The sequence below is a fragment of the Ixodes scapularis genome, unplaced genomic scaffold, assembly GCF_016920785.2.
Source record: "Ixodes scapularis isolate PalLabHiFi unplaced genomic scaffold, ASM1692078v2 PGA_scaffold11__112_contigs__length_91849675, whole genome shotgun sequence".
NCBI lineage: Eukaryota > Metazoa > Arthropoda > Arachnida > Ixodida > Ixodidae > Ixodes > Ixodes scapularis.
Window position 1 is genome coordinate 56,547,308 of NW_024609837.1, and position 21,026 is coordinate 56,568,333.

At 48.4% G+C, this 21,026-nt stretch overlaps 2 protein-coding genes across 2 annotated transcripts in view; both read right to left on the reverse strand.

The window, feature by feature from the left end:
• LOC8024794 (carboxypeptidase Q) overlaps positions 1-7,101 on the reverse strand; it is a 36,161-nt gene extending 29,060 nt beyond the window's left edge. The window contains exon 1 of the mRNA XM_029966360.3: positions 6,945-7,101. Coding sequence (XP_029822220.3) covers positions 6,945-7,101 — 157 coding nt within the window. The remainder of the gene's footprint in view (positions 1-6,944) is intronic.
• Positions 7,102-13,378: 6,277 nt separating this feature from the next.
• Positions 13,379-21,026, reverse strand: part of LOC115308428 (transmembrane protease serine 9-like) — a 53,959-nt gene continuing 46,311 nt past the window's right edge. Inside the window, exon 12 of the mRNA XM_029966350.4 lies at positions 13,379-14,053. Coding sequence (XP_029822210.3) covers positions 13,880-14,053 — 174 coding nt within the window. The 3' untranslated portion in view covers positions 13,379-13,879. The remainder of the gene's footprint in view (positions 14,054-21,026) is intronic.

Here is a 21,026-nt window from a genome sequence, read left to right on the forward strand (position 1 = left end):
CAGGCCCTTCCCATCTCCGCGTTGCGCGACCGTCGGAAAATCCCGACTTCCCTGGTCTCGCGCCAAGAGCGTAGAGAAGGGTTTTTCCGTACCGGCGACGACAACGGACGAGGTCGAAATCTTTACTAAGCGTCGCCCGTAAAGCTATCGCTTTGAAACAGTTAAACGCAGAAATCTACCCGCCATCAGTGCGAAGGCTGCCACAGCACCAATCAGTCGGGCAACACTGACGGCTCTCGTCGACCATCAGCTTTTTTTGCCGCTTGGGGCAGGTCGGGAATCCACTAATATTTACCTCATTGACGACGCGAGTTCAGAGGACGAAGCGAACGAATCACAGAGCCGATATTTATCCTTTTTTGTTATCATCATGTTTTCTTTGCGTTCTAAAATCGCAAAATTTAAAACAAACATGAACCGTTTGGATTCCAGTAGTGCGTCGAAAAGACGACAGGTGGCGCTGCGTAATTCCGGAATGGTTCATTTTCTGGGCGCGGTCGCCCGGCGGCCTGCACCAGCCAATAGACCATTTGCTATATTCCCCAAGCGCCCCGGCCCGCGCTAAAAGAATCACTAGAACTGCGTTCCTTCAACTCCTTAGTGAACGGTGATTTCAACCCTATCCTTGGCTACACAGCTTTCCAGCGTAATTCGGAGTCAAGCTGAACAAGCGCCTTATAGACCCTTTCAGGCAACATTTCATGGGCGCCGCCATCTTGACGTCATATGACCCTGCCGCCATAGCCGCCCTTCAGTTTCTCGCCGTTCCTCCGCGTTGTGTGCTGCCACTACCGGGGCTTTGTTTTCGCGTTCTTTTACGTTCCGCGTTGAAATCGTGTGTTTTCTTTCGGTCTTTTCGATACTTCGGGCTTTCATTTAATCATTTGATATCTATATTTCAACATATCTCTTGTATTTTCTTATTTATGAAATGAAAGCGGACAGCGATTGGATCGACGATACAAGATTATGGCTTCAGAGACCATGTAAGTTCATCCCATTCTAACGTTTTTTTCGCTAATAAAGGGCAGTCAACACCATTGCGACATATGCAAATTTCAACTGACGCAATAAGACTATCCAGTCGTGCTTCTCGCTGCATGTGCGCGCTTGTTTCAGTAAAGCCGACCCGGATGTAAGCGATTTAGCGTGCGACGGAGACGAGCGACGGCGACAACGACAAGAGTCAGTGACGATGGTTTCTCACTGCCGCCTGTTGCATCGCTCGGTTTTTTCGGGTTTCTAGAAAACGTCACTCACCGTCTTGGTCCCTTGCTCCCGTCGCTTTCATGCGGTTTGCCTCGTCGCGCGACTGCCCGAGCGACAGCGAAGCGGGTCACCGTCGCTTGTCTCGTTGCTCGCCGAACCGCTTGCATGCGGTTTATACTTAATATCGAGGCGCCAATGGTTCAATGCTATGTGCATGGAAATAATTGAGTATAAACCGCGTGTAAGCGATTTGGCGAGCGACCAGAGAAGCGATGGCGACCCGCTTCGCTGTCGCTCAGTCAGTCGCGCGACGAGGCAAACAGCATGGAAGTGACGGAGCAAGCGACCAAGACGGTGAGTGACGTTTTCTAGAAAACCAAAAAACCGAGCGATGCGACGGGCGACGGTATTTGTAAATAAATAATAAAAAAATAAATCTCCTTCGCTCGTCTCGTCGCACGCTAAATCGCTTACATGCGGGCCGGCTTTACGGAAACGAGCGCGCACATGCAGCGAGAAGCACGACTGTCATAGCCTTACTGCGTCAGTTGCAATTTGCATATGTCGCAATAGTGTTGACTGCCCTTTATTAGCGACAAAAACGTAAGAATGGGATGAACTTACATGGTCATTGAAGCCTCATAATCTTGTATCGTCGACCCATTCGCTGTCCGATTCCATTCCATAAATAAGAAAATACAAGAGCTATGTCGAAATATAAATATCAAATGGTTAAATGAAAGTCCTAAATATCGAGAAGACCCAAAGAAAATACAAGATTTCAACGCGGAACGTAAATGAACACGAAAACGAAGCTCCGATAGTGGCCTGTGCAGCACACTGTTATGTTGCTAGTTAAGCTCAGGAGGATGGTTTAAGAAAACTGTTTAATATGTAACACACGGGATCATGGCAGCAGCTATGGCGATTGCTCGTCAGTTCTAAACGCAACAGCGCGTGCCACCTCCTGCGAGCGTGCTCACTGGATGTCCTCTTCTTCTAAGATCAGAAAGCCTCATGACATCATAACATGCCCCCCTTCTTCTTTTTTCTTTTTTTAAATAACGCAATGCGATCGCGGCACTTGTCAGTCTCTGTATCGTAGCGGCTTCACCACGACGCGTCGACTTCTTGTTGTTTTTTGGTTATCCTGTTGACCTTGTAGACGTGGAAATGTGTTCAAGTGATTCGTCATTTCAAGCTGTATGGACATAGTCTTCAGCAGCTTCGTTTGAGACTGTAGGGAAATAGTTTTCAGCAGCTGTATTCGTTTCTGCTGTTCCATGTGCTTTGGTGTGGTACCGGTTGCGCCTGTAAGTCCTCGATGTGTTTCTGCTGCTGCTTGTCCTGGTTCCACTTATTCTCCTCGGCACGAGACTGCTCCAAAAGGGACTCATACCGCCGGGAGAGTTCCTCTATCTCGACTCGGCTTGCTGGTGCCTCCAAAGTTCTCGCTGTACCCCCAGTGCCCTCGGTGACATGTTCCATCGAGGCTTCCACTTTTTGGTTTGGCGCCTGTACCAACCGTTCTTCAGCCTTGAGATGCTTGTCCTTGAAGAGGCGACAGCGCTTTTGCAGCTGCTGGTTTGCTTGCCAGAGCTCTTGCAGCTCCTGCATGGTCTTTTGTCTCACTGCGCCCTGCTGCTCCTTGAAGACTGCGAGAGCTCGTCTGGCTGTTGCCCCCTCTTCTGTGAGCTGAGCGCACCTGCCCTCCAAACTGCGTTTCTCTTGGGCTGCCGCGTGAAACTCTTCCTGCAGGTTCCTGTGTCTGTATACAATGTGGTTATACTTCTCCAACAGCTGGGAGTGGTCTGTCTTCAGCGCTGATAGTGCTGCCTCACACTTGGCCGCTTCGTCCAGCGCAGTACAGTGATCGTTCTCCATCTCCTTGGTGACCTTGACGTGCTGCTCGCGCTGAGTCTTCAACTCCTCCTCGAGGCAATGTCGTGCCTGTTTGAAGTTCTCAGCTAGCTGTTGGAAATGTTTGTTGTCGCTGACGAGCATCTCAGCTTGCTCCTCCAGGCAGGAAAGTTCTGACAACAAAACGTCGGCTTCGCTTTCTAGCTTTCCGTTGCGTTTTAGGAGGCTGCTGACTTTCTCGTCTAACCTCTCGCACTCAGTTTCTGCCTTCTCGGTAAAGGAGCTTCCGTCTGCTTCCGTTTGCGACGAATTGTTACACCTAACAGCATTCTCTCTCTCTCGCAAAGTCTCCGCCACCTTTTCGTGTCTCTGCTGCCAGAGGCGACTTTCATTTGACACGCATCTAATTTTTTCATTCGCAGATGATTTCCACTGCTGACTTTCTTGAGCGAGGAGCTCGTTCCTAACTGTCAAGGATGTGACCCGTTCCTGAAGCACTGCCAGCATACGGTTCAAGTCTTCCAGCTGACTTGCTTCAAGAGACACTGCAGCTTCTGACGACTGGTTGGTGTGCTCGATGATGCTCCGGACAAATGCTTCGATGATGCTCCGGATAAATGCCCCGAGATCTTGTAACGGCCACTGGTACCGGTCCTTTAAGTACTGATAGTTTTGCTGAAGTAGATTGAACTGCTCCTCTTTCTTAGCAAGCTGGTTTTCCAGGGCCTCTCTTTTGCGTTTTGCGATGTCCAACAGCTTCTTGAGGTACTGAAAGGCACTGAACTCTCTTTGTTCGGAATCATTCTGAACTAGCGGCAAGTCCTCGCCACAGTCTTGAAGAAGGACATCTTGCAAGATGCAGTACTCGGCAGAATACCTTTCGAGCTCAAGCTGGGATGCTTCAAACTTCTCCTTCAGGGTGTTCGCTTCCTCCACCTTGGCATCTACAAGCTCCAGCTGCTTTGACAAATCCCCACTTAGAGAAACTAACTGGGCTTTCAATGCTTCAGACTCCTGATACTTGGCACGAGAAAATTCTGCTTGCTGCGCTTGCATCTTCCCCAGGAGAGCCGAAGCTGCCTTGCACTCGCATTGAAGGGCCTGCTCACGGCCAAAGCTCGCTTCGATATTTCTCTCGTGCTCCAAAGACATTCGCTGCATTTCTGCCTTTGCCAACACCAACTCTGAAATCATGCCTTGTCCCTCTTCTGAGCGAGATGCCAGCATGCCCTTTTTTTTCTTTGACCGCCTCTCCAGCTCTGTCCCAGTTTGCGCAAACTTGGTTGCTTTGGTTGATGGAAGAGGCCCAATTGCTATGCCTCCCAAATGGATCGTTTCATTGCGGTCATTGTTCATGAATGAGTTGGAAGTTTCTTCTACTGCAGAGACACGTCGATATCCGTAGGTTTTCTGCTGTGTCTGGTTGCACATTCGGGAAAAATGTCCAAACTTTCCACAGGAAAGGCAGTGCTTTCCGTAAGCTGGGCAGTTTCGGGGTTGATGGGAAGTACCACATCTCGAACATGAACTTTGCTGTCGGTTGCTGGATTGGTCTTTTTGTCGTTCGGATGGTTGATGCCTTCGTTGCGCTGCTCTGAAGCTAGATGGCTGACGATAAAGTCCATCAACTCTAACTTCGTCTTCAGTTTTCTGAATATCATTCACGTGTTTCTTTGAGATTTCAGCTGCTTTACAGGTTGAAATGATTTTGTCTAGGGTTAGACTCGGTTCACGAAACAATCGTTCGCGCAAAGCCACATCTCGTATCCCAATGATGATACGATCACCAATGAGCCTGTTTTCTTGAGCTCTGTAGTCGCATTTCTGAGCCTGCAGTCTTAGCTCAGTTACAAATTCGTCAATGGTTTGCTCTGGCTTTTGGCTCATTGTGTTAAAAATGGCTGTCGCTTGTGTGACGCTTTTGTAAGGTGCATACAGTTTATCAAATTCGTGCAGTATCTGATCTACTGCATTCTCTCTTTGCCCGCTTTGACCATCTCCCGTTGGTTGCAGAGGAAAGGTTTGCGTAATTCGTCTTGCCTGAGGTCCAAGGCAGTGGAGCAGAAAAGCTTTCCGAGTTGCGATAGGCTTGGATGCATATTCACAGGCTGCCTCGAAGATAAGGTACGATGATTTCCACTCCTCCCATGCTCTTGCTGGGTCGTCACCAGGCTGGAACGGAGCCGGCGGTTGTAGGAAAGCAGATGCCATATTGTTGCTGCTGTTGCTTGTTAAATGAAAAATATGGACGTTGAGCTGCATCCCACTTCTGACACCATGTTATGTTGCTAGTTACGCTGAGGAGAATGGTTTAAGCAAACTGTTTAATTAGTAGCATACGGGATCAAAGCCGCAGCTATGGCGATTGCACGTCAGTTCCAAAACGCAACCGCGCGTGCCACCTCCTGCGAGCGTGCTCACTGGATGTCCTCTTCTTCTAAGATCAGAAAGCCTCATGACATCATAACACACACAACGCGGAGCAACGGCAAGAAACTGAAGGTCGGCTATGGCGGCCCGGAAAGCGCGCGAAGGGCGCGCCGACTGGTGGCAGCTCGAGTAACTGACTCGCTGAAAGCGTCTATATATCCCAATGACCTCTCATATAGCTTTTAAAAATTCTCCTCAGTGTCAGCGTTTTAGGGGTGAAGCTCCTTAGTGTCTATCTAGACTTGTCCGTCCGGCGTCCGTGCTCACATCGATGCCATCCCATCTGTCTGTTAAAAAATATATATATATATATGCGCAGTCGACAGGATTCAAACATGTGCGGGGAGACCCCAATGCATTTCTAGTCCATCGCCTTAACCACTCGGCCACGACTGCGGGACGAGTGGGGGGAAACGAGGTTTGGGTTTCTATATGCTGCCTACGAGAACCAAGTAGCGATAGCAGACGACAGAGTCTAAACGACCTCCTCTCTTGAGCTTCTCGGCGTTACCGCTACAATGCGTCGATTTCGCTGGAGTCACCAATAGCCGCGTCAGCATCGCTACCAGTGCGTCCTGCAGCGTCTCAAAACGACTGCGACGCTAGCACGCGGCGACGCCAAGACACACGCGTCTGCCGCTTTGTGGCTACTCGGGTCAAGCTTCAGCGTTTCTGCCGCTCAGGGTGGGTCGGGGATCCATTAACGATGACGGAATGCGCCGACCCCGTCGTCTAAGTGGTATCCGTCGAAGTCGCCCAGTAGGCCGTGGCCCTTGAGGAGTAGCCAGCGTGTCGATGAGCCGCGTGCGGCGCGCTTCTTCGGGTGCCACCAATACCACTTGGAAAAGAAGGCCTGGACATGACGTCATCGTTAGTGGATCCCGCTCCAAGCCGCAAACACGCTGAAGCTCGACGACAATCGCCGTGGCAGACGCGTCCGTCTTGGCGACGGTGCCTGCTATCGTCGTGCTCGTTCCGAGGGGCTCCAAGACGCGCTGCCGGAGATGCTAACGCAAAGTATAGGTATCACTGCGTGGATCGACTAGTGGTGACACGTTTATGGCGAGGGGGATAGGGCACACGCGTTGTCTTCTAGGTCAGTCGTCCTCAAATAGGGGTCCCCGAAGCTGCCTCATCAGTCAAGCCCGGCAATAAATGTTGTATTCATTCAGGTTGTTAAGAAATGTTCCCATTTTCGGGTGAGTTTTCTCGTGTTTAAGTCAATGAGCGAAGTATTCTTCACACCAGCCCTTAGTTATATCCATCTATCAAATCATTACTATAATTACCCTATACCTTTCCCTTCCCCTCACCACAAACGGGCTCCTCCGTCATCCTCGCCGATCCACAAGGGGTCCGCGAAACATCAAGGGTTGAGAACCACTGTCCTAGGTAGCCTGGCACACCTCACAAGAAACATTCGGCTGACTGGCAAGGGTCGTTACCTTTCTCGTTCCCGCTAGTGAAGAAGGCGATGATCTTGCGCACATCTTCGCTGGCATTCCGCAGCTCCGCAAACTGCTCCTCTGGCACGATACACACGGCGTTGGCCTGACGCGACGCCAGGAACACGAGCACAAGAGAGACGAGGAACGCCGCCATGCTGCTGCCGCGCGTCGAATGAAGCAACGCGACCTAGAAGACAGGGCCCGCCCGTGACGTCACCGTAAGTGGCTCCCTGACCCGTCCCAAGCGGCAAATAGGCCGAAGTTTGACGAGATCAGCGGAAGCGTCCGAGCGTCAAACTCCGTGTGTTCTAAACTCCCCGGAGCTTGTCATGTATGCGGACGATACTAATGCATTTTTTACTTCAGCTTCTAAAGCATCCCTAGAATCAACGGCAAACAGCTATTTGAAGCATCTCTCAGTATGGCTTCCAAACAATAGATTACAATTAAATGCAAAGAAAACAAAATATATAATTTTCTGTCCTGTAAATAAACTCGACAACACTACGGTGACTATACGTTTTAAACATGAAATTATAGAGGAGGTTAGCGAACAAAACTTTCTCGGTGTGTGGTTCATTAGCGAATTAAATCGGAATATTCGCATAAATAGGCTAAGCACCGAGTTATCTAGAGCCGTTAGATGTATATACAAGATACAAAATCTTGCACCCTTTTAGCTAAAAAAAAAAAATAATTTGTATTACTCACTATTTTTCTCAAAACTTCATTACTGTATTTTAGTTTGGGGAACGACATCGCGACCACAAAGTTTAATGGACTGGCCGTCCCACAAAAAAAAAAGTTCTACGACATATTTTAAAACCATAAAGGTAACACCCAAGTTCTCCCACCGGTTCATTATTCAATAAACATGGCCTACTCAAAGTCAATCAAATCTATTATTTTCAGCTATTACAAAAAATACACAACGAAACCCTTTTCATGATTTCGCCAGATGACTGTAAACATTACACACTTCGACACACCTATAGACGACCTCCTAAAATACGCACACGGGAGAGAAACCGCAGGTTTTCAAGTCGCTAAAATTTGAAATAGTACAGAGGGACTAACTGATGTTAAATATAATCTACTACAATTTAAAAGAAAGATAAAAAGAAATCTTGGTAGGCAGTGACACTGCGTTAGAAAACCTATGTAATTTCATAAATTACGTTCATATTTGATATTTGGTGTTTAAGTATTTCGCTCAGACTTTTAACCTTTTTCTGACAAAACCGTTGTGCGGCTGCTTGTTTTACTTGTTTCTATGTACCTGTCCTTACATCATGCTGTCGAAAAGGCAAAGAGCGCACAGTAAACGGGGACTAAAGGAAGTGCAAACAGGACAGGACTTTGGTCCCCGTTTACTGTGCGCTGTTTGCCTTTTCGTCACTATGAACCAACTAACCTACATCGCCACCCTTATTCACATCATGTTGTCTTGACGGTATTTTTTTGCGTGAACGTTTTGTCCTATCTTACAAGGCTGTGCTAGAGCTGTAAGGGGGGCAGAGACCTCGTCAGGCATCACGCCTTTAGTCCCCGCCCACCTCCAGACCCGATCGGAAAAAAGAAATAAAGAACGACGCTGCACGAGACGCTGGCGGGGATGCTGGGTGTATCCACTAGCGATGAGGATTTGGGGAAGAGGAGGCGCGAGCATCGTCCTCTAAGTGGTATACGCTTGTGTAGCGGTCGTGTTTCCCACTTTCGAATCACTGCTCGCAATCGATGCGACGTCTACTTTCGCTAACCAAGGGAAGCTTCGGACGCTTTGCCCGAGCAATACCACTTAAAAGACGGTGCCCGCGCCGCCTCCTCCCCAACGTCATCACAAGTGGATCCATTCAGCGACGCGTCTTGCAGTGTCTCTCAACGAGCGCAACGCTAGCACACGCCGACGCCATGGTGGACACGTCTGCCCCTTTTGCGGCTGACGTCGACATTTGGGTTATTAGGTATTTCGCGGTTAAAAGTATAAAAACACAGCGCAAAGACACGGACAAAAACGAGAAGGTTAGACGAACAACAGCTCTGTTGTTCGTCCGCCTCCTCGTTCTTGTCCGTGTCCTTGCGCTGTTTTGAATGTTTAACCGCTCTGCGGCATCTGCCGTCGAGCTTTAGCGTGTTTGCCACTTGGGTCGCGTCGGGCGATCCACAAAAGATATGACGTCATGGACAGGCCTTGTCTTCTAGGCGGTATTAGTTTGCCCGAGTCCACAGGAAAAGCTGCTGGGCCCGCGTCGAGTTCCTTTTGGGTGTCTTAGCTGGTCGAAGAGAGAGCGGCCGCCCGGAAAGCGTCGCGTTTCCGAGGCATCACGAGAACAATGGACCAGTATCGGTTCGTTGCGGCGGGAAGTCAGGGCCGGCTTGCTGCGAACAGCGTCTTACCTGAGACTGGGTGAAAGAAAGCCTGCCAAGCCAGGGGCCCGCGAGTGCTTGAGATTCGACCTGAGACGCCACTCCGCTCGTGCGCTAGCTTTGGCGGTACTTTCTTTCGCCCTGTCTTAGCTAGGGGCGAATTCAGAGGAGGAGGGGGGGGGGGGAATAATAAAATCCTTGGTATATACCAGCCAAAGCTTATATTTTGGTGACGTAGCAAATATTGGGTCAACAAACTAGATATGGGCAACGTTTCGGCCGTAACGTCATATCCCAGCAGACTCCCCCCAAACACACACACACACACACCCCGGCCAGCCGAATGCCTACCGCCCCTCCAAGGCCTGACCCGTAAATCCGCCCCCGGTCTAGCTGAGACACTTCTGTACTTCTTTCACTCTGTCTTAGCTGAGACGCTTCTTCTATACTGCGTTCACCCTTAAAGGAGCGATGCAACAATTTTTGTACTGTGCACAAATACCGCTTAAATCGGATCCCTAACGTTAATGACCTATGAAACACGCGTTCGTTTTTCACCCCACGCAATAGAAGTCCCAGAAAAAAATTTAAGAAAAACGAGCGGCGTTCACCCCCTCAACTCGCAGCCAGAACAAGCGGCCACGTGATCTGGAGCCGATTATATGCCGCCAGTGTTGATCATAGCCACGCGCAGGGGTTGGCAAAGCGCAGGACACGCGCTGAGTTCCAGACATTGTTATGGCTCGGCTGTTGTCGTCGTTGCAGCGATTGGACACGGGTCACAACCCGAATGCTTCTCGAGCTAGCAATTGTCACGAGCCCAAGTCGAGTGCCCACGCAATGCTCGGGTCCAACCTATGAACCGCATTCAAATATCGTCACTTGGGTGTACTGCGATCCCCGAGTTACGTCATCAAATTTTGCAAAGGAGAGATTGAATGAAAATGATCGCTTTTGTCCTTGAAATTACACCACAACAAAGGAGTTTCTTGGCCAATGGTGTTGCGTGTGAGTATCCTTGAGTCCGAGGTGTGCCAGTAAGCTAGTGTAGAGAGAAAAACATTCCAATTGAATATCGTTGCACAGCTCCTTTAAAGGAGCGGTGCAACGATATACAATTGGAATGTTTTTCACTTTATACGAGCTTACTGGCACTAGTGGGACTCAAGGATACTCGCACGCAACGCCACTGACCAAGAAACGCCTTGGTTACGGTGTAATTTCAAGGTCAAAAGTGATCATTTTCATTCAATCTCTTCTTGGCAAAATTTGATGACGTAACGTGGGGATCGGCAGTACACCCATATGACGATATTTGAATGCGGTTCATAGACTGGACCCGAGCATTGCGTTGATGACACTCGATTTTGGCTTGTGATAATTACTAGCTCGAGAAGCATTCGGCTAGTCACCCGTGTCCAATCGCTGCAACGACGACAATAGCCGAGCCATAACAATGCCTGGAACTCAGCGCGTGTCCTGTGCTTTGCCAACCCCGGCGCGTGGCTGTGATCAACTTTGGCGGCATATAATCGGCTCCAGATCACGTGGCCGCTTGTTCTGGCTGCGAGTTGAGGGGGTGAACGCTGCTCGTTTTTCTATAATTTTTTTCGGGACTTCTATTGCGTGTTGTGAAAAACGAACGGGTGTTTCATAGGTCATTAGCGTCAAGGATCCGTTTTAACCGGTATTTGCGCAATGTACAAAAATTGTTGCATCGCCCCTTTAAGCTGAGACTAGAAGCTCCGCCTTCAGCGCGAGCTCGCTGGCCTCCACAGCACTTTGGTTGCTCGTGCGTGCGCATTCACACTTGTGTCAGCAAGGGTAGAAAGCTCGGGCTAAAGGCGGAGCTTCTAGTCTGCAGCTTAAGGGTCAACGGAGTAAAAAAAACCGGTCCAGGTTCCGCTCTTTAAAGCCGGTCGATAGCGCATTCCCCGAGTGAGACAGAGGAAATACCATGCCGTTTGGACCCGGGGAGACGAGGCATAAAGCTCCTCGGTGTGTTTGCGTTTGTCATGCAGGTAGCGTCAAATGCGCCAGTGCACGAGGGCCATGTCTCGAGCGGCCCTTGGAAGCAACTTGCGGCGGCCCTTGGAAGTGAATGGTGGCGGGGCACCCGCTCGTGGTACGTGTCTCGATCGCATTTCCGCAACAATGCTTGGCGGTACTCCTAAGCGTGAATTATTTTCCAGGGACATTAAAGGGATACTGAACCAAGGAATTTGGTGTCCATAATAAGTGGCGCACGTTCTTTCCACGAGCCAGCAGCCGCCGGTGTGCGCGAGCACAGGCAACAAAAATGACGTCACAGACCTCCATTCGTGGTTGAGATGACAGTGAAATGTATGGGCTTCGGACCAAAGGAGAATAAAGACAAGTCTTTCATCTACACAGTGGTGCCTGGTGTAAAAAGTAAGCGATGAATTGGTCTAACAAGCACGTAGCTTTCACTTGTAGAGATGAAAAGCCTGTCTTTATTCTCCTTTAGTCCGAAGCCCATGCATTTCATTGTCCTCTCAACCGCGAATGGAGGTCTGTGACGTCATTTTTGTTGCGTGTGCTCGCGCACACCGGCGGCTGCTGGCTGGTGGAAAGAACGTGCGCCACTTATTACGGGCACTAAATTCTTTGGTTCAGTATCCCTTTAACGCAGCAAGATACCAAGCGACTCCATCGGCGGCCGCGGGCCCGCCAGCCTCAATAGAGTTTTTTTTAGTAGACCGTTTCGATGACTCCGATAACGATACCCGATATTCCGGCGTTGCCTTTGCCCATGCATCGTATCGTTATTGGGGGTATTGGAGGTATCTGAATGATCTACTAAAACTTTCTAATGATGGGAGGCTAAATTAGGGTGATGCTAAACCCCATTTCACTTTGAAGCCACAGCCCCGCCGTTTATACATCATACAAAAGACACAGAGATTTATCTGCAGACGTGATGACATCTGCGAACGCTGTTCAACGAGTGGACTTTGGACTTCGGCTTTTACGCGCCCGAGGAAGAAAGAACAAAAAAACAGACGTGTACAGCCCAGCACACGTGTGTTTGGGCGCCGCGGCCCACGCCGGAGAGCCTCAAAGCTTCGTGTCTGGGACTGACCCGCAGCGCGAAAGCGAGAGGGCCCCCAGTACTGTACGTCACTAGCAGCGCGGCGTAGAGCAACGCCGCTGCATCCACGGAGGCCTCAATGACAATTTAGGCCTAGCGACGAGTACGGAAGACCCCACGCACGGCGGCAGCCGCGCGTGGGGTCTTCCGTACTCGTCGCTGCCTTTCAGTTCGTCTTAATCTTTTTTTTTTTCTCTCCTTTTTGTTCTACTGTGCTTTACGATTTCCCTTGTTCCTTCTCCTTCTTACCTCAAATTAATCCAGTCCGTTTATATTTTCTTCTTTTTCTTTCTAATGATGGGAGGCTAAATTAGAGTGATGCTAAACCCCATTTCACTTTGAAGCCACAGCCCCGCCGCTTATACATCATACAAAAGACACGGAGATTTATCTGCAGACGTGATGACATCTGCGAACAGGACTCAAGCATGTCCGAATCATGTTTGCTTCCTACATGATGTCTACAGACCGTTTTTGTATACCTTAGTGACAAGACCGCTGTACCAGGTAAAAAAACGAGTCGCCCCTTCGCCGTACTATCGTGCCTGGGTTTACCGCGTCTAATAAAGTGGTCCCTTAATTTTCGCCTGATGACGTTATAGAAATGCCATGTTGTAGCCGGTCGCGATCCTGACGGTGTCCCAGCAGCGGTGGTTTATATGGAAGAGGCCTGTTCTGCTGCAGGTCACTCTCCAACGTGACAACCCCCGGAAGCTTCGGCAGCCAGAGGTTGGAACGCCATGACCACGGCGGAAAAAACACATTTGAGTGATGCCACTAGCCGCTCTTCCCGCGGGGAGCGAGCGAACTGATCGTGTTTGGAGCTATAGCTGTGAACCTGGCTTGGAATCGACAAAGTTAAGAAAAGTCAAAAACCAAGAAGGATTAATGAAGCGTTTTATATAAAAAAAGACACGTCACAATTGCATTCGCACACCATCAATTTATTTACTTAAAGAAGAAGTGAAGTTTCTGGATGGCTGTTTGTATTAGTGGTGATTGGTTGTGACGCGGGTCGGGCAGAGGAGGGTGTGTACATGTGATCACGACTTCTGATGAAATCTGTTGACAGTTAGCGCCTGTTCTGTTGTCTTTGTGTCGTCTTTGTCCTCGTAGTGTGAGAACTTTTTTAATCTTTTAATGAGTATAAACCAATTAGTACAAACCCAAAGTGTTTGTGTCGTTTGCATCTGCAGCCTTGGGCTTTATGTCATGTTCAAGTGCGAGGAGCTTCCACTGAAGAGGAAGCGACCCCCTCTTCAGCATTCCCTCTGCTAAAGTGTAAAGAGATGGGAAGAGCTTACACTTGACTTTTAACCTGTCACCGACTATAGCAGTGTTGCGTTTTGTATACATGTTCGTGCTCAATGTCAGAGTTTTGACGCTCGCACACCCGAGGAAAGATGACATGCGTTCGTCGTGCGCACGACCGGATGGCAATTCAGTGGAATGGCTAGGCCGTCTGGAGTCCCGTCACTGCGTGAATCCACTTGAGTAGGACCCCTACTTTGGTGAAGACAGCGGGCACGCCGTCCTGCGCGCAGCCCCCGGCCTTGCCGGAGCTCGCCAGCCCAGCCGCGTAGTAGCGGCCGGCGAAGAACTGCATGAGGGGTCCGCCAGCGTCTCCCTGGACAGCACACAGCGCCCTCACCGTCAGATTTCGCGCAACACCACATAAAAAAAACTAGTTTCTCAAGTGTTTTTTGTAGCGTGAGCTACACTGGTCGAGGTTGAGCAGTTTCGCGTGGCTGTCAAAGAGCCGTGCTGTGCAAACGCAAGGAGCAGTGACGTCACACGGCGCACAGCTGGCGCGCCGGAGCCGCCGCCGCCGCGCGCGTCTCGCCGGTTTGCGCATGCGCGAGGAGCACTGACGTCACACGGCGCACAGCTGGCGCGCCGGAGCCGCCGCCGCCGCAAAGCGCGCCTCGCCGGTCTGCGCATTCCAGAGGAGTGGCGTCATAGCCGCAGCAGACGCATTGGCGCCGCCGCGTGCCCAGCTGTGCGCCTCCGTTGCGCAGTAGCCAAGTCTGACGCTGCACCGGAGCCGCTTGATAGCGCCTCTCATTTCGTGCGCATAAGCTCACGCTACGTATATCCTGGCATAGCCGAGCTAAGCCACCGCAATTTGTTTTTTTTTATTGATAGACGAAGCACGCCCACAGAATGGTTCTACATTTCATAAAATCTACGTAAATTGCTCTTATTTTCAGGCCATGCATATATCTGATCTTCTTAGTAGACAATTAGATAGGAATTATTTTCTATTCGGATGTTTCAGCTAGGGTGTCGCCACCCTGGCGGCCCACCTAGCTCAGAAACGAAAACAGGGAGATTGTTTTGCTGTGTAGGCTCGCAACGTAAATGACGGTGGCTCACAAGTACCGCGAGAACTAATATTACGCGGCGATGGTACGATAAACAGGCAACGTGCCGTGCTATTAAACCCCATGCGGCAACAGGACGTCGAGCGATCACCGCCGCTCGACGGTGATCGTTCGATCCAGTGGCATGGGTTCCCCCCCTCCAAGAAGATGTTCTCTTACTTTACACTGCGTCTTCTTCACGGTCTGTGTGTTCTTGATGGATGAATGATTCTCATGGAACTGCCTTCGGGCGTAAAAGTAACCGTAAGAGCGTAAAAGTCGATGTTATCATCGCCGGTTCTCCCCGCCTGCCGAGATCGCACTATCTCTATACGAAAGTTGCCTCGGTCGACGGATGGTCAGCGAGAGCTTCCGTGTAGATTCTGAAGATTAATTCTTACAGCTAAGGTGGGTTAAACGTTGCTTTATTTTGGATATAACGAACGTAAGTAGACCAAGTGCATTAGAAAGACTTAATTGCGGTTTTAGTGCGTACGCGTAACGGACAACTCTGCTCCATCGCTTTTTTCTGAAAGCTTTGCACGTTTACCTTTGCAGCTGGCAAACCCATTTCGGTCCATCGCAATTTAATATGCGCGTAAACAGAATAAAGCTCTGATTGATGTTCACGAAACTGAAATGATCTTAGACGCGCGCTTGTCTGGTTAGTTGTTTCCGAACGTTTTGAGCGCTCACCCATTAATCAAGGTTCGGTCGCTGGTCTCCGGCCACTTGTTGTCTTCTGTACCATACTGCCTGTTGGCGATCAACGCTTACCCCATAAAACCAATAGACCGATGTCACCATTGCAAGCGAACTGCGCAGGAGCGCGATCCGGAAGTCATCCCTTTCCGACTTCCCGGCTACAAAGGGCTGCGCGTAACATCATCGTAGATTATCGTTTGGGACGCCCCGGTATCAGCTTGATTGTTCTACATGTCTGTTCTTCATAAGATTCTTTTTTTGTGATGCCTTAGTTTGTCTGCAAGCGCAGAAAAGCAGTTCCAGTCGTCTTATCGTTTTAGAATCGCACTGTCGTCTGCTTCGTCGTCGTCTGCTTCTTCGTCTTCGTGAACGCGCGAGCCCATTGCCATTCACGCGGTGGTTCCACTGTAGCCGGGGGAAAAAACAACCACGCCACTACTCGAGCATTCCGGCTGCTCGAACGTCTCAATTAACTTGGAAACAAGTGAACATCTAGTGTAATGGCAAAGAACAAGAAAATTTGAGGAACCGGCGGCTCGGTGATAGCACAATGGAACAGCGTCAAATGTGTTGGCAAAAAGCTGAGCGTGGTAGTGGTTAGTCTTTTGCATAACGTTTAATCAATAATGATGAAAGAGGAGCTAAAACGACTTTCTCGTTGAGGGGTAATTTTCTAAAAGTTGTTTCATTCTGGCTGACAGCCTGTGTATTCGGTTTTATTTTGCTTGCGCAAGCTCCAAACGTAACAGTCGCCCGACGGGGGAAGCTTTTTTCTGCGGTCTTGATTGGTGTTAATGCAGAATGGATCAGTAACGTCAGCCTAATAGACCACCACAGAATGGGTGAGGTTCGTTTGCTACGTTGGCGGTAAGTGTTGCACTTCTAAATTGCATTATGTTGGGTTTCCACGTTTGTATAAAAAAAATAATAATATTAAGACTGCTTCCGAAAACACTCAAGCCTTCGAAGTGTCGGTTCGCCTATGATGAGCTGAAATTCTTGGGCCACGTCGTGAGCGCTCAGGGTGTAAGCCCTCATCCTGCAAAGACGTCCGCTGTCGCCGAAATCCCGCAACCATCAGACAAGATTAAGGCCGTCCGAAGGTTCCTTGGGCTGTGCGGCTACTATCGTTTCGTTCATGACTTTGCACAGATTTCTGCACCGCTGACGCATCTGACGAAGGATGACGTGCAGTTCCAGTGGGGAAAGGAGCAAGAACAAGCGTTCGACGAACTCAACCGAAGGCTCGAGTCCAGTCGCCCCCTGTCCTCGGGCATTTTGATCAATTTGCGGAGACAGAAATCCACACGGACGCCAGCAATACCGGTCTCGGTGCGGTACTCGTTCAGCGACAAGAAGGAGCGGAGAGAGTAATTGCTTACGCAAGCCGGGCGCTGTATTTCGGACCCCACAAGGCACTTCATCGACTTGGAGATCTGAACTACGAGGTGATGCCCGACAAAACAAGAACATCAACACGTCGCCCACCACGACCTGAAGTCGTCCACGTCGTGCGCCTGAAGCTGTACAACGCTCGATAGGACTGTGGACCTTATGTGTTCCAGATGACTCTGTAGTTTATCGTTCTTTATTATTATGTTTTGTTTTGTGTTGCATCGGGGCGATGCACTTTTTAAAGGGAGGAGTAATGCCGCGCGCGCAGCTGGCCAAGTAGGCAGCGCGCGCGTGGCCTAACGGTTGTCGTGTCGGCCTTCCGCGCGAAAAGCCAGGGTTCGATTCTTGGGAACAAGCACCAGGATTCTCGAATTTACCAGAACACTAAATTACAGGGGTAAACAAAAGACACGTCGGTCCGAATGTTCTACGCGTCGAACTTTATGCGGCGATTATTTTAGAAGCCCACGCGTGTACATAAGGGGCTTCGCGTAGCGAGCCAGAGTCAGTTTCGCCAACGTTCGACCCTGCTGTCACGCCGACCTCGACGCCCGCGACGCTCTGTTTTCTTCTGTTCGCTTTTTATTTTTTGGCACAAGTTCGCCCTATTAAGCGCTTAGTATCTTCAGTTATTATCGCCTCAACACTTGTCATTCGTGACAATATTTTCGGCATGTTTTTTGTGTACTTATAAATAAGAACTGTACTTGAAATACACTCCAAATAGAATGTAGTATATTTCAAACGTCTTAGTTTTCGCTAAGGGAATTTATAAGTTAAATTATAATATTTTCTACAGTAATGCTGCTCAAGATAAGACAAAGAAACGGAACAAGGAATGGGGTTTTGATAGGAAGGAACAACAGCAAGGATAGTGCAGTGCGGCTGTGTTCCGGGTCAACGAGGAAAAATGTAGGACGAAGAAGTTTTTTTTCGTAAAGATGGATTTTTTTCCCCCCCTTGGAGGAGAGTTTAACTTTGAAGTTTTTTTTTTTTTATTTTAACCAATTCAGTGAAAACCGTCTCGGAGTTAATTTTCGGTGTTTATCGGTATTGACCAATAACACAGAATCCTAGTCGTAAGCAATCTTAAAAGGGATCAAAACCGGTATTTAGCCTCTCCGGTTGTAAGCAGTCGCCAGTTTGTGAACAAGTCTTCAGTTTAAAACTGTCATAACCGCAAAACAAATCGTAATTCCCCTTAAAAAAGATTTATTTTACAACTTTTTTGTTGACTTAATATTAGGGTTCCGTGTTTTGGGTATATGCCAATAAGCGCCGCAAATTAGCCCACAAGGCGGTTTTTTCTGAATCGATGGAAACCGGAAAACCCCAAATCTAAGCTATACTTAAAAAAAAAAAAAAACAGCTTAACGGAAAGAAATTTTCTACCCTACTTTGATTTTTCTCGTTGACCCGGAACGCAGCCGCGCTGAACTGCCGTTTGTGTTCTTCCTTTCTATCACAATCACATCGCCCCGTTCCCTAACCTTTACCAGCATTAATGGAGAAAATATTATAACTTATAAATCGTAGTATTTGTCACGAATGACAAATGGTGAGGCGGCGAATAACTGGAGAAACTAAACGCTTAATGGGGCGAACTTGTTCGCAAAACAAAATAGAAGAAGGTTAGCGTTACAAGCGCCGGATGTCGGCGAAACAGCAAAATCGAGCGCTGGGGCGAGACTGGCTCCGGCTCGCCACACGTGGGCTTCTAGAACAATCGGCGTAGAAAGACCGGCGCGTAGAACATTCAGACTTCGAACAATGAACACGGTATTCGAATTTATGAAAACACGGCATTTCCAGAAACAACAAAAAGGTGCATCTGCGGTCAGGCATCAAACCTCGGCCTTTTGCGTGGAAGCCGAGCAAGATAACCATTCGGTCAAGGGCGCGCGTTCTCGCAGACGAGTGTGGCAATATTCTCTCCACAAGCCGGATAAACACCGAATTCGCTCCGAGATTAAAATTGGACACAAAAAAAAAAAAAAAAAATTCAAATGTAAAAAATAGACACCGATAAATAACCCCCGAGTTTGAAGAAAAATAAATTCCGAAAACACGGAGCCCCACTTCGTTTTGTTGCGAACTATGTATCCACTCATTTTATATTGCGCTTTACGCACCTTGAAGATAAATGAGGTAGTGAATGCATAAGTCAATAATGCTCAAAGAATAATGCTTTTAAGAATGGGCAGCGACCAAAGTGATATAATGCAGGAAGTGCAGTAAATGCAGTATTTAATCCCTTAGCGAAAAGAGGCCGTACTTCAAACGAATTTGAAATATATTGAATGCGAATATTCATTTTGTATTTATTCTGTATTATTTTGGCCGCATTCGAAATACGCGCGTAAGGTATTTAAAATACATCATAAATATGGATCAAAACAGATTTCAGATATACCAAAAATATACTTCCTTCCCACTCAAGATGCCATTTGTGTATTAAAAACGGGCTATAGAATTTTTTTTATATCAGATTTTGTTAATAAATGCTGTTCCTGTGGTATTTGAAATACATTTCACAACTACACATTACAAACGAACACAAACACCATGACGCACTACACACCTGATTCACAGTCCCGTTGACTGCCCTAGAGCCTTATATAGCCTACATATTGAAGGTAATCCTTTGACCGGTGACCATCTCTGCACTTATTAAGGTTCCAAGTATTCGATCTTCTCCTCGGGAGTCTGTCAAAGGGGAAACAGTGTTTTGAGGTTCGTGGATGATATCTCTAACTAAAAAGCATTGTTACAACTAATAATAATTCGGCGCAGTCGCTGAGACAATATCCACACAAACGGCTCCTAGAAAAAATGTTATTGCTTCTCTGCATAGCACCACTCAGGACGAAGCGAGTCAAGGCAGTTTCTTCACTTTAAAGGGGCGGTGCAATGATTTTAACACTGAACGAATGTGCAGCTTGTATTTTTTATAACGTTTACTTCGGCATAAGTAAGAGAAAAAGTGCCACCATACCCCAAAATACCTCTATTTTGCTGCGTAATCGCAGAAGAAAAACCCCTTTTTTTTCCCAACCTGCGGCCACATGGTGGCCGCAAATGGAACCTGTGGTGTGACGTCATTCGGAGTGGTTTTTGTAGGTGATAGTGTTAGGCAATTGTAAGCTTGATTTAAGGTTAAGTTTAAAAAATCTTGTTGTTTAGGCATGCAGAAACGCTTCAAAAGCCTAATATTGCCGCTAAAAGGGTATGAACTATTTGTGGCGCCATCTACCGCAAGTCAACAGAACCTGCCGTCGCCGTCATCCGTCGACGCCCGTGGCGCCTACGGCGGCTACACGAGCAACCCGGACGTTTTGTCTTTCCCTCGCTCGACGGAGTGCGTTGGTCGTGGTCCGTAGTATCGTGATATCGTTATTGTTCCTAGTGTCTCGACCTCGACTTTGACTTTGACTGCCCGCTGCGCCACCATGTTGGTCGGGAATCGACGGGAGAGCGGGAGAGCGGCGAGCCTGGCGAGCCCCGGCGAGCGCTGGGGAAACGGAAGCCAGAAGAACCCAACCGGAAACCAACGCCACTCCGAATGACGTCACAGGCGAAGCTGGTGCCGCTTCAATGTTGAGTTGAGGGGTGCCGCAGATACCAATTTCTTTTATTTTTTTTAATGAAAACTAGGGCAAGCAGGAAAGAATAGTTTTCGGTCCTTCGTTTTATATGTGGCCGGGATCAATTCCCGCAATTAATTAGCCAAAGTCCGCAAATTGTTGCACCACCCCTTTAAGACACTGTAAACGACTTCATTTTCGCAGGACCTTTCGCGAATTTCGCGAATCGCCTACGATTCCGAAAAATAGGCCCCGCGAACAATTCCGGTAAAATGTCAACACATTAAAATCTATATTTCGATCCCAACGCGTCGCGCAAATTAGAATTCGGGAATCATTTCAAAACTCAAAATTTGACCTAAATCGCAAAATATTGAGCCCGCGAAAAATAAATATTTTAGAGTAGTTATTTTGCTTTCCTTTACTAGTTGACTATTTAATATGGTCGTTAACGTCACTATATTAAAGTCACTACTCAAATCACGTACAATGGTGAGTATACACATTCAGTGAACTAAAATTGTGCTAACACAACCACGCCAAACATATCTGC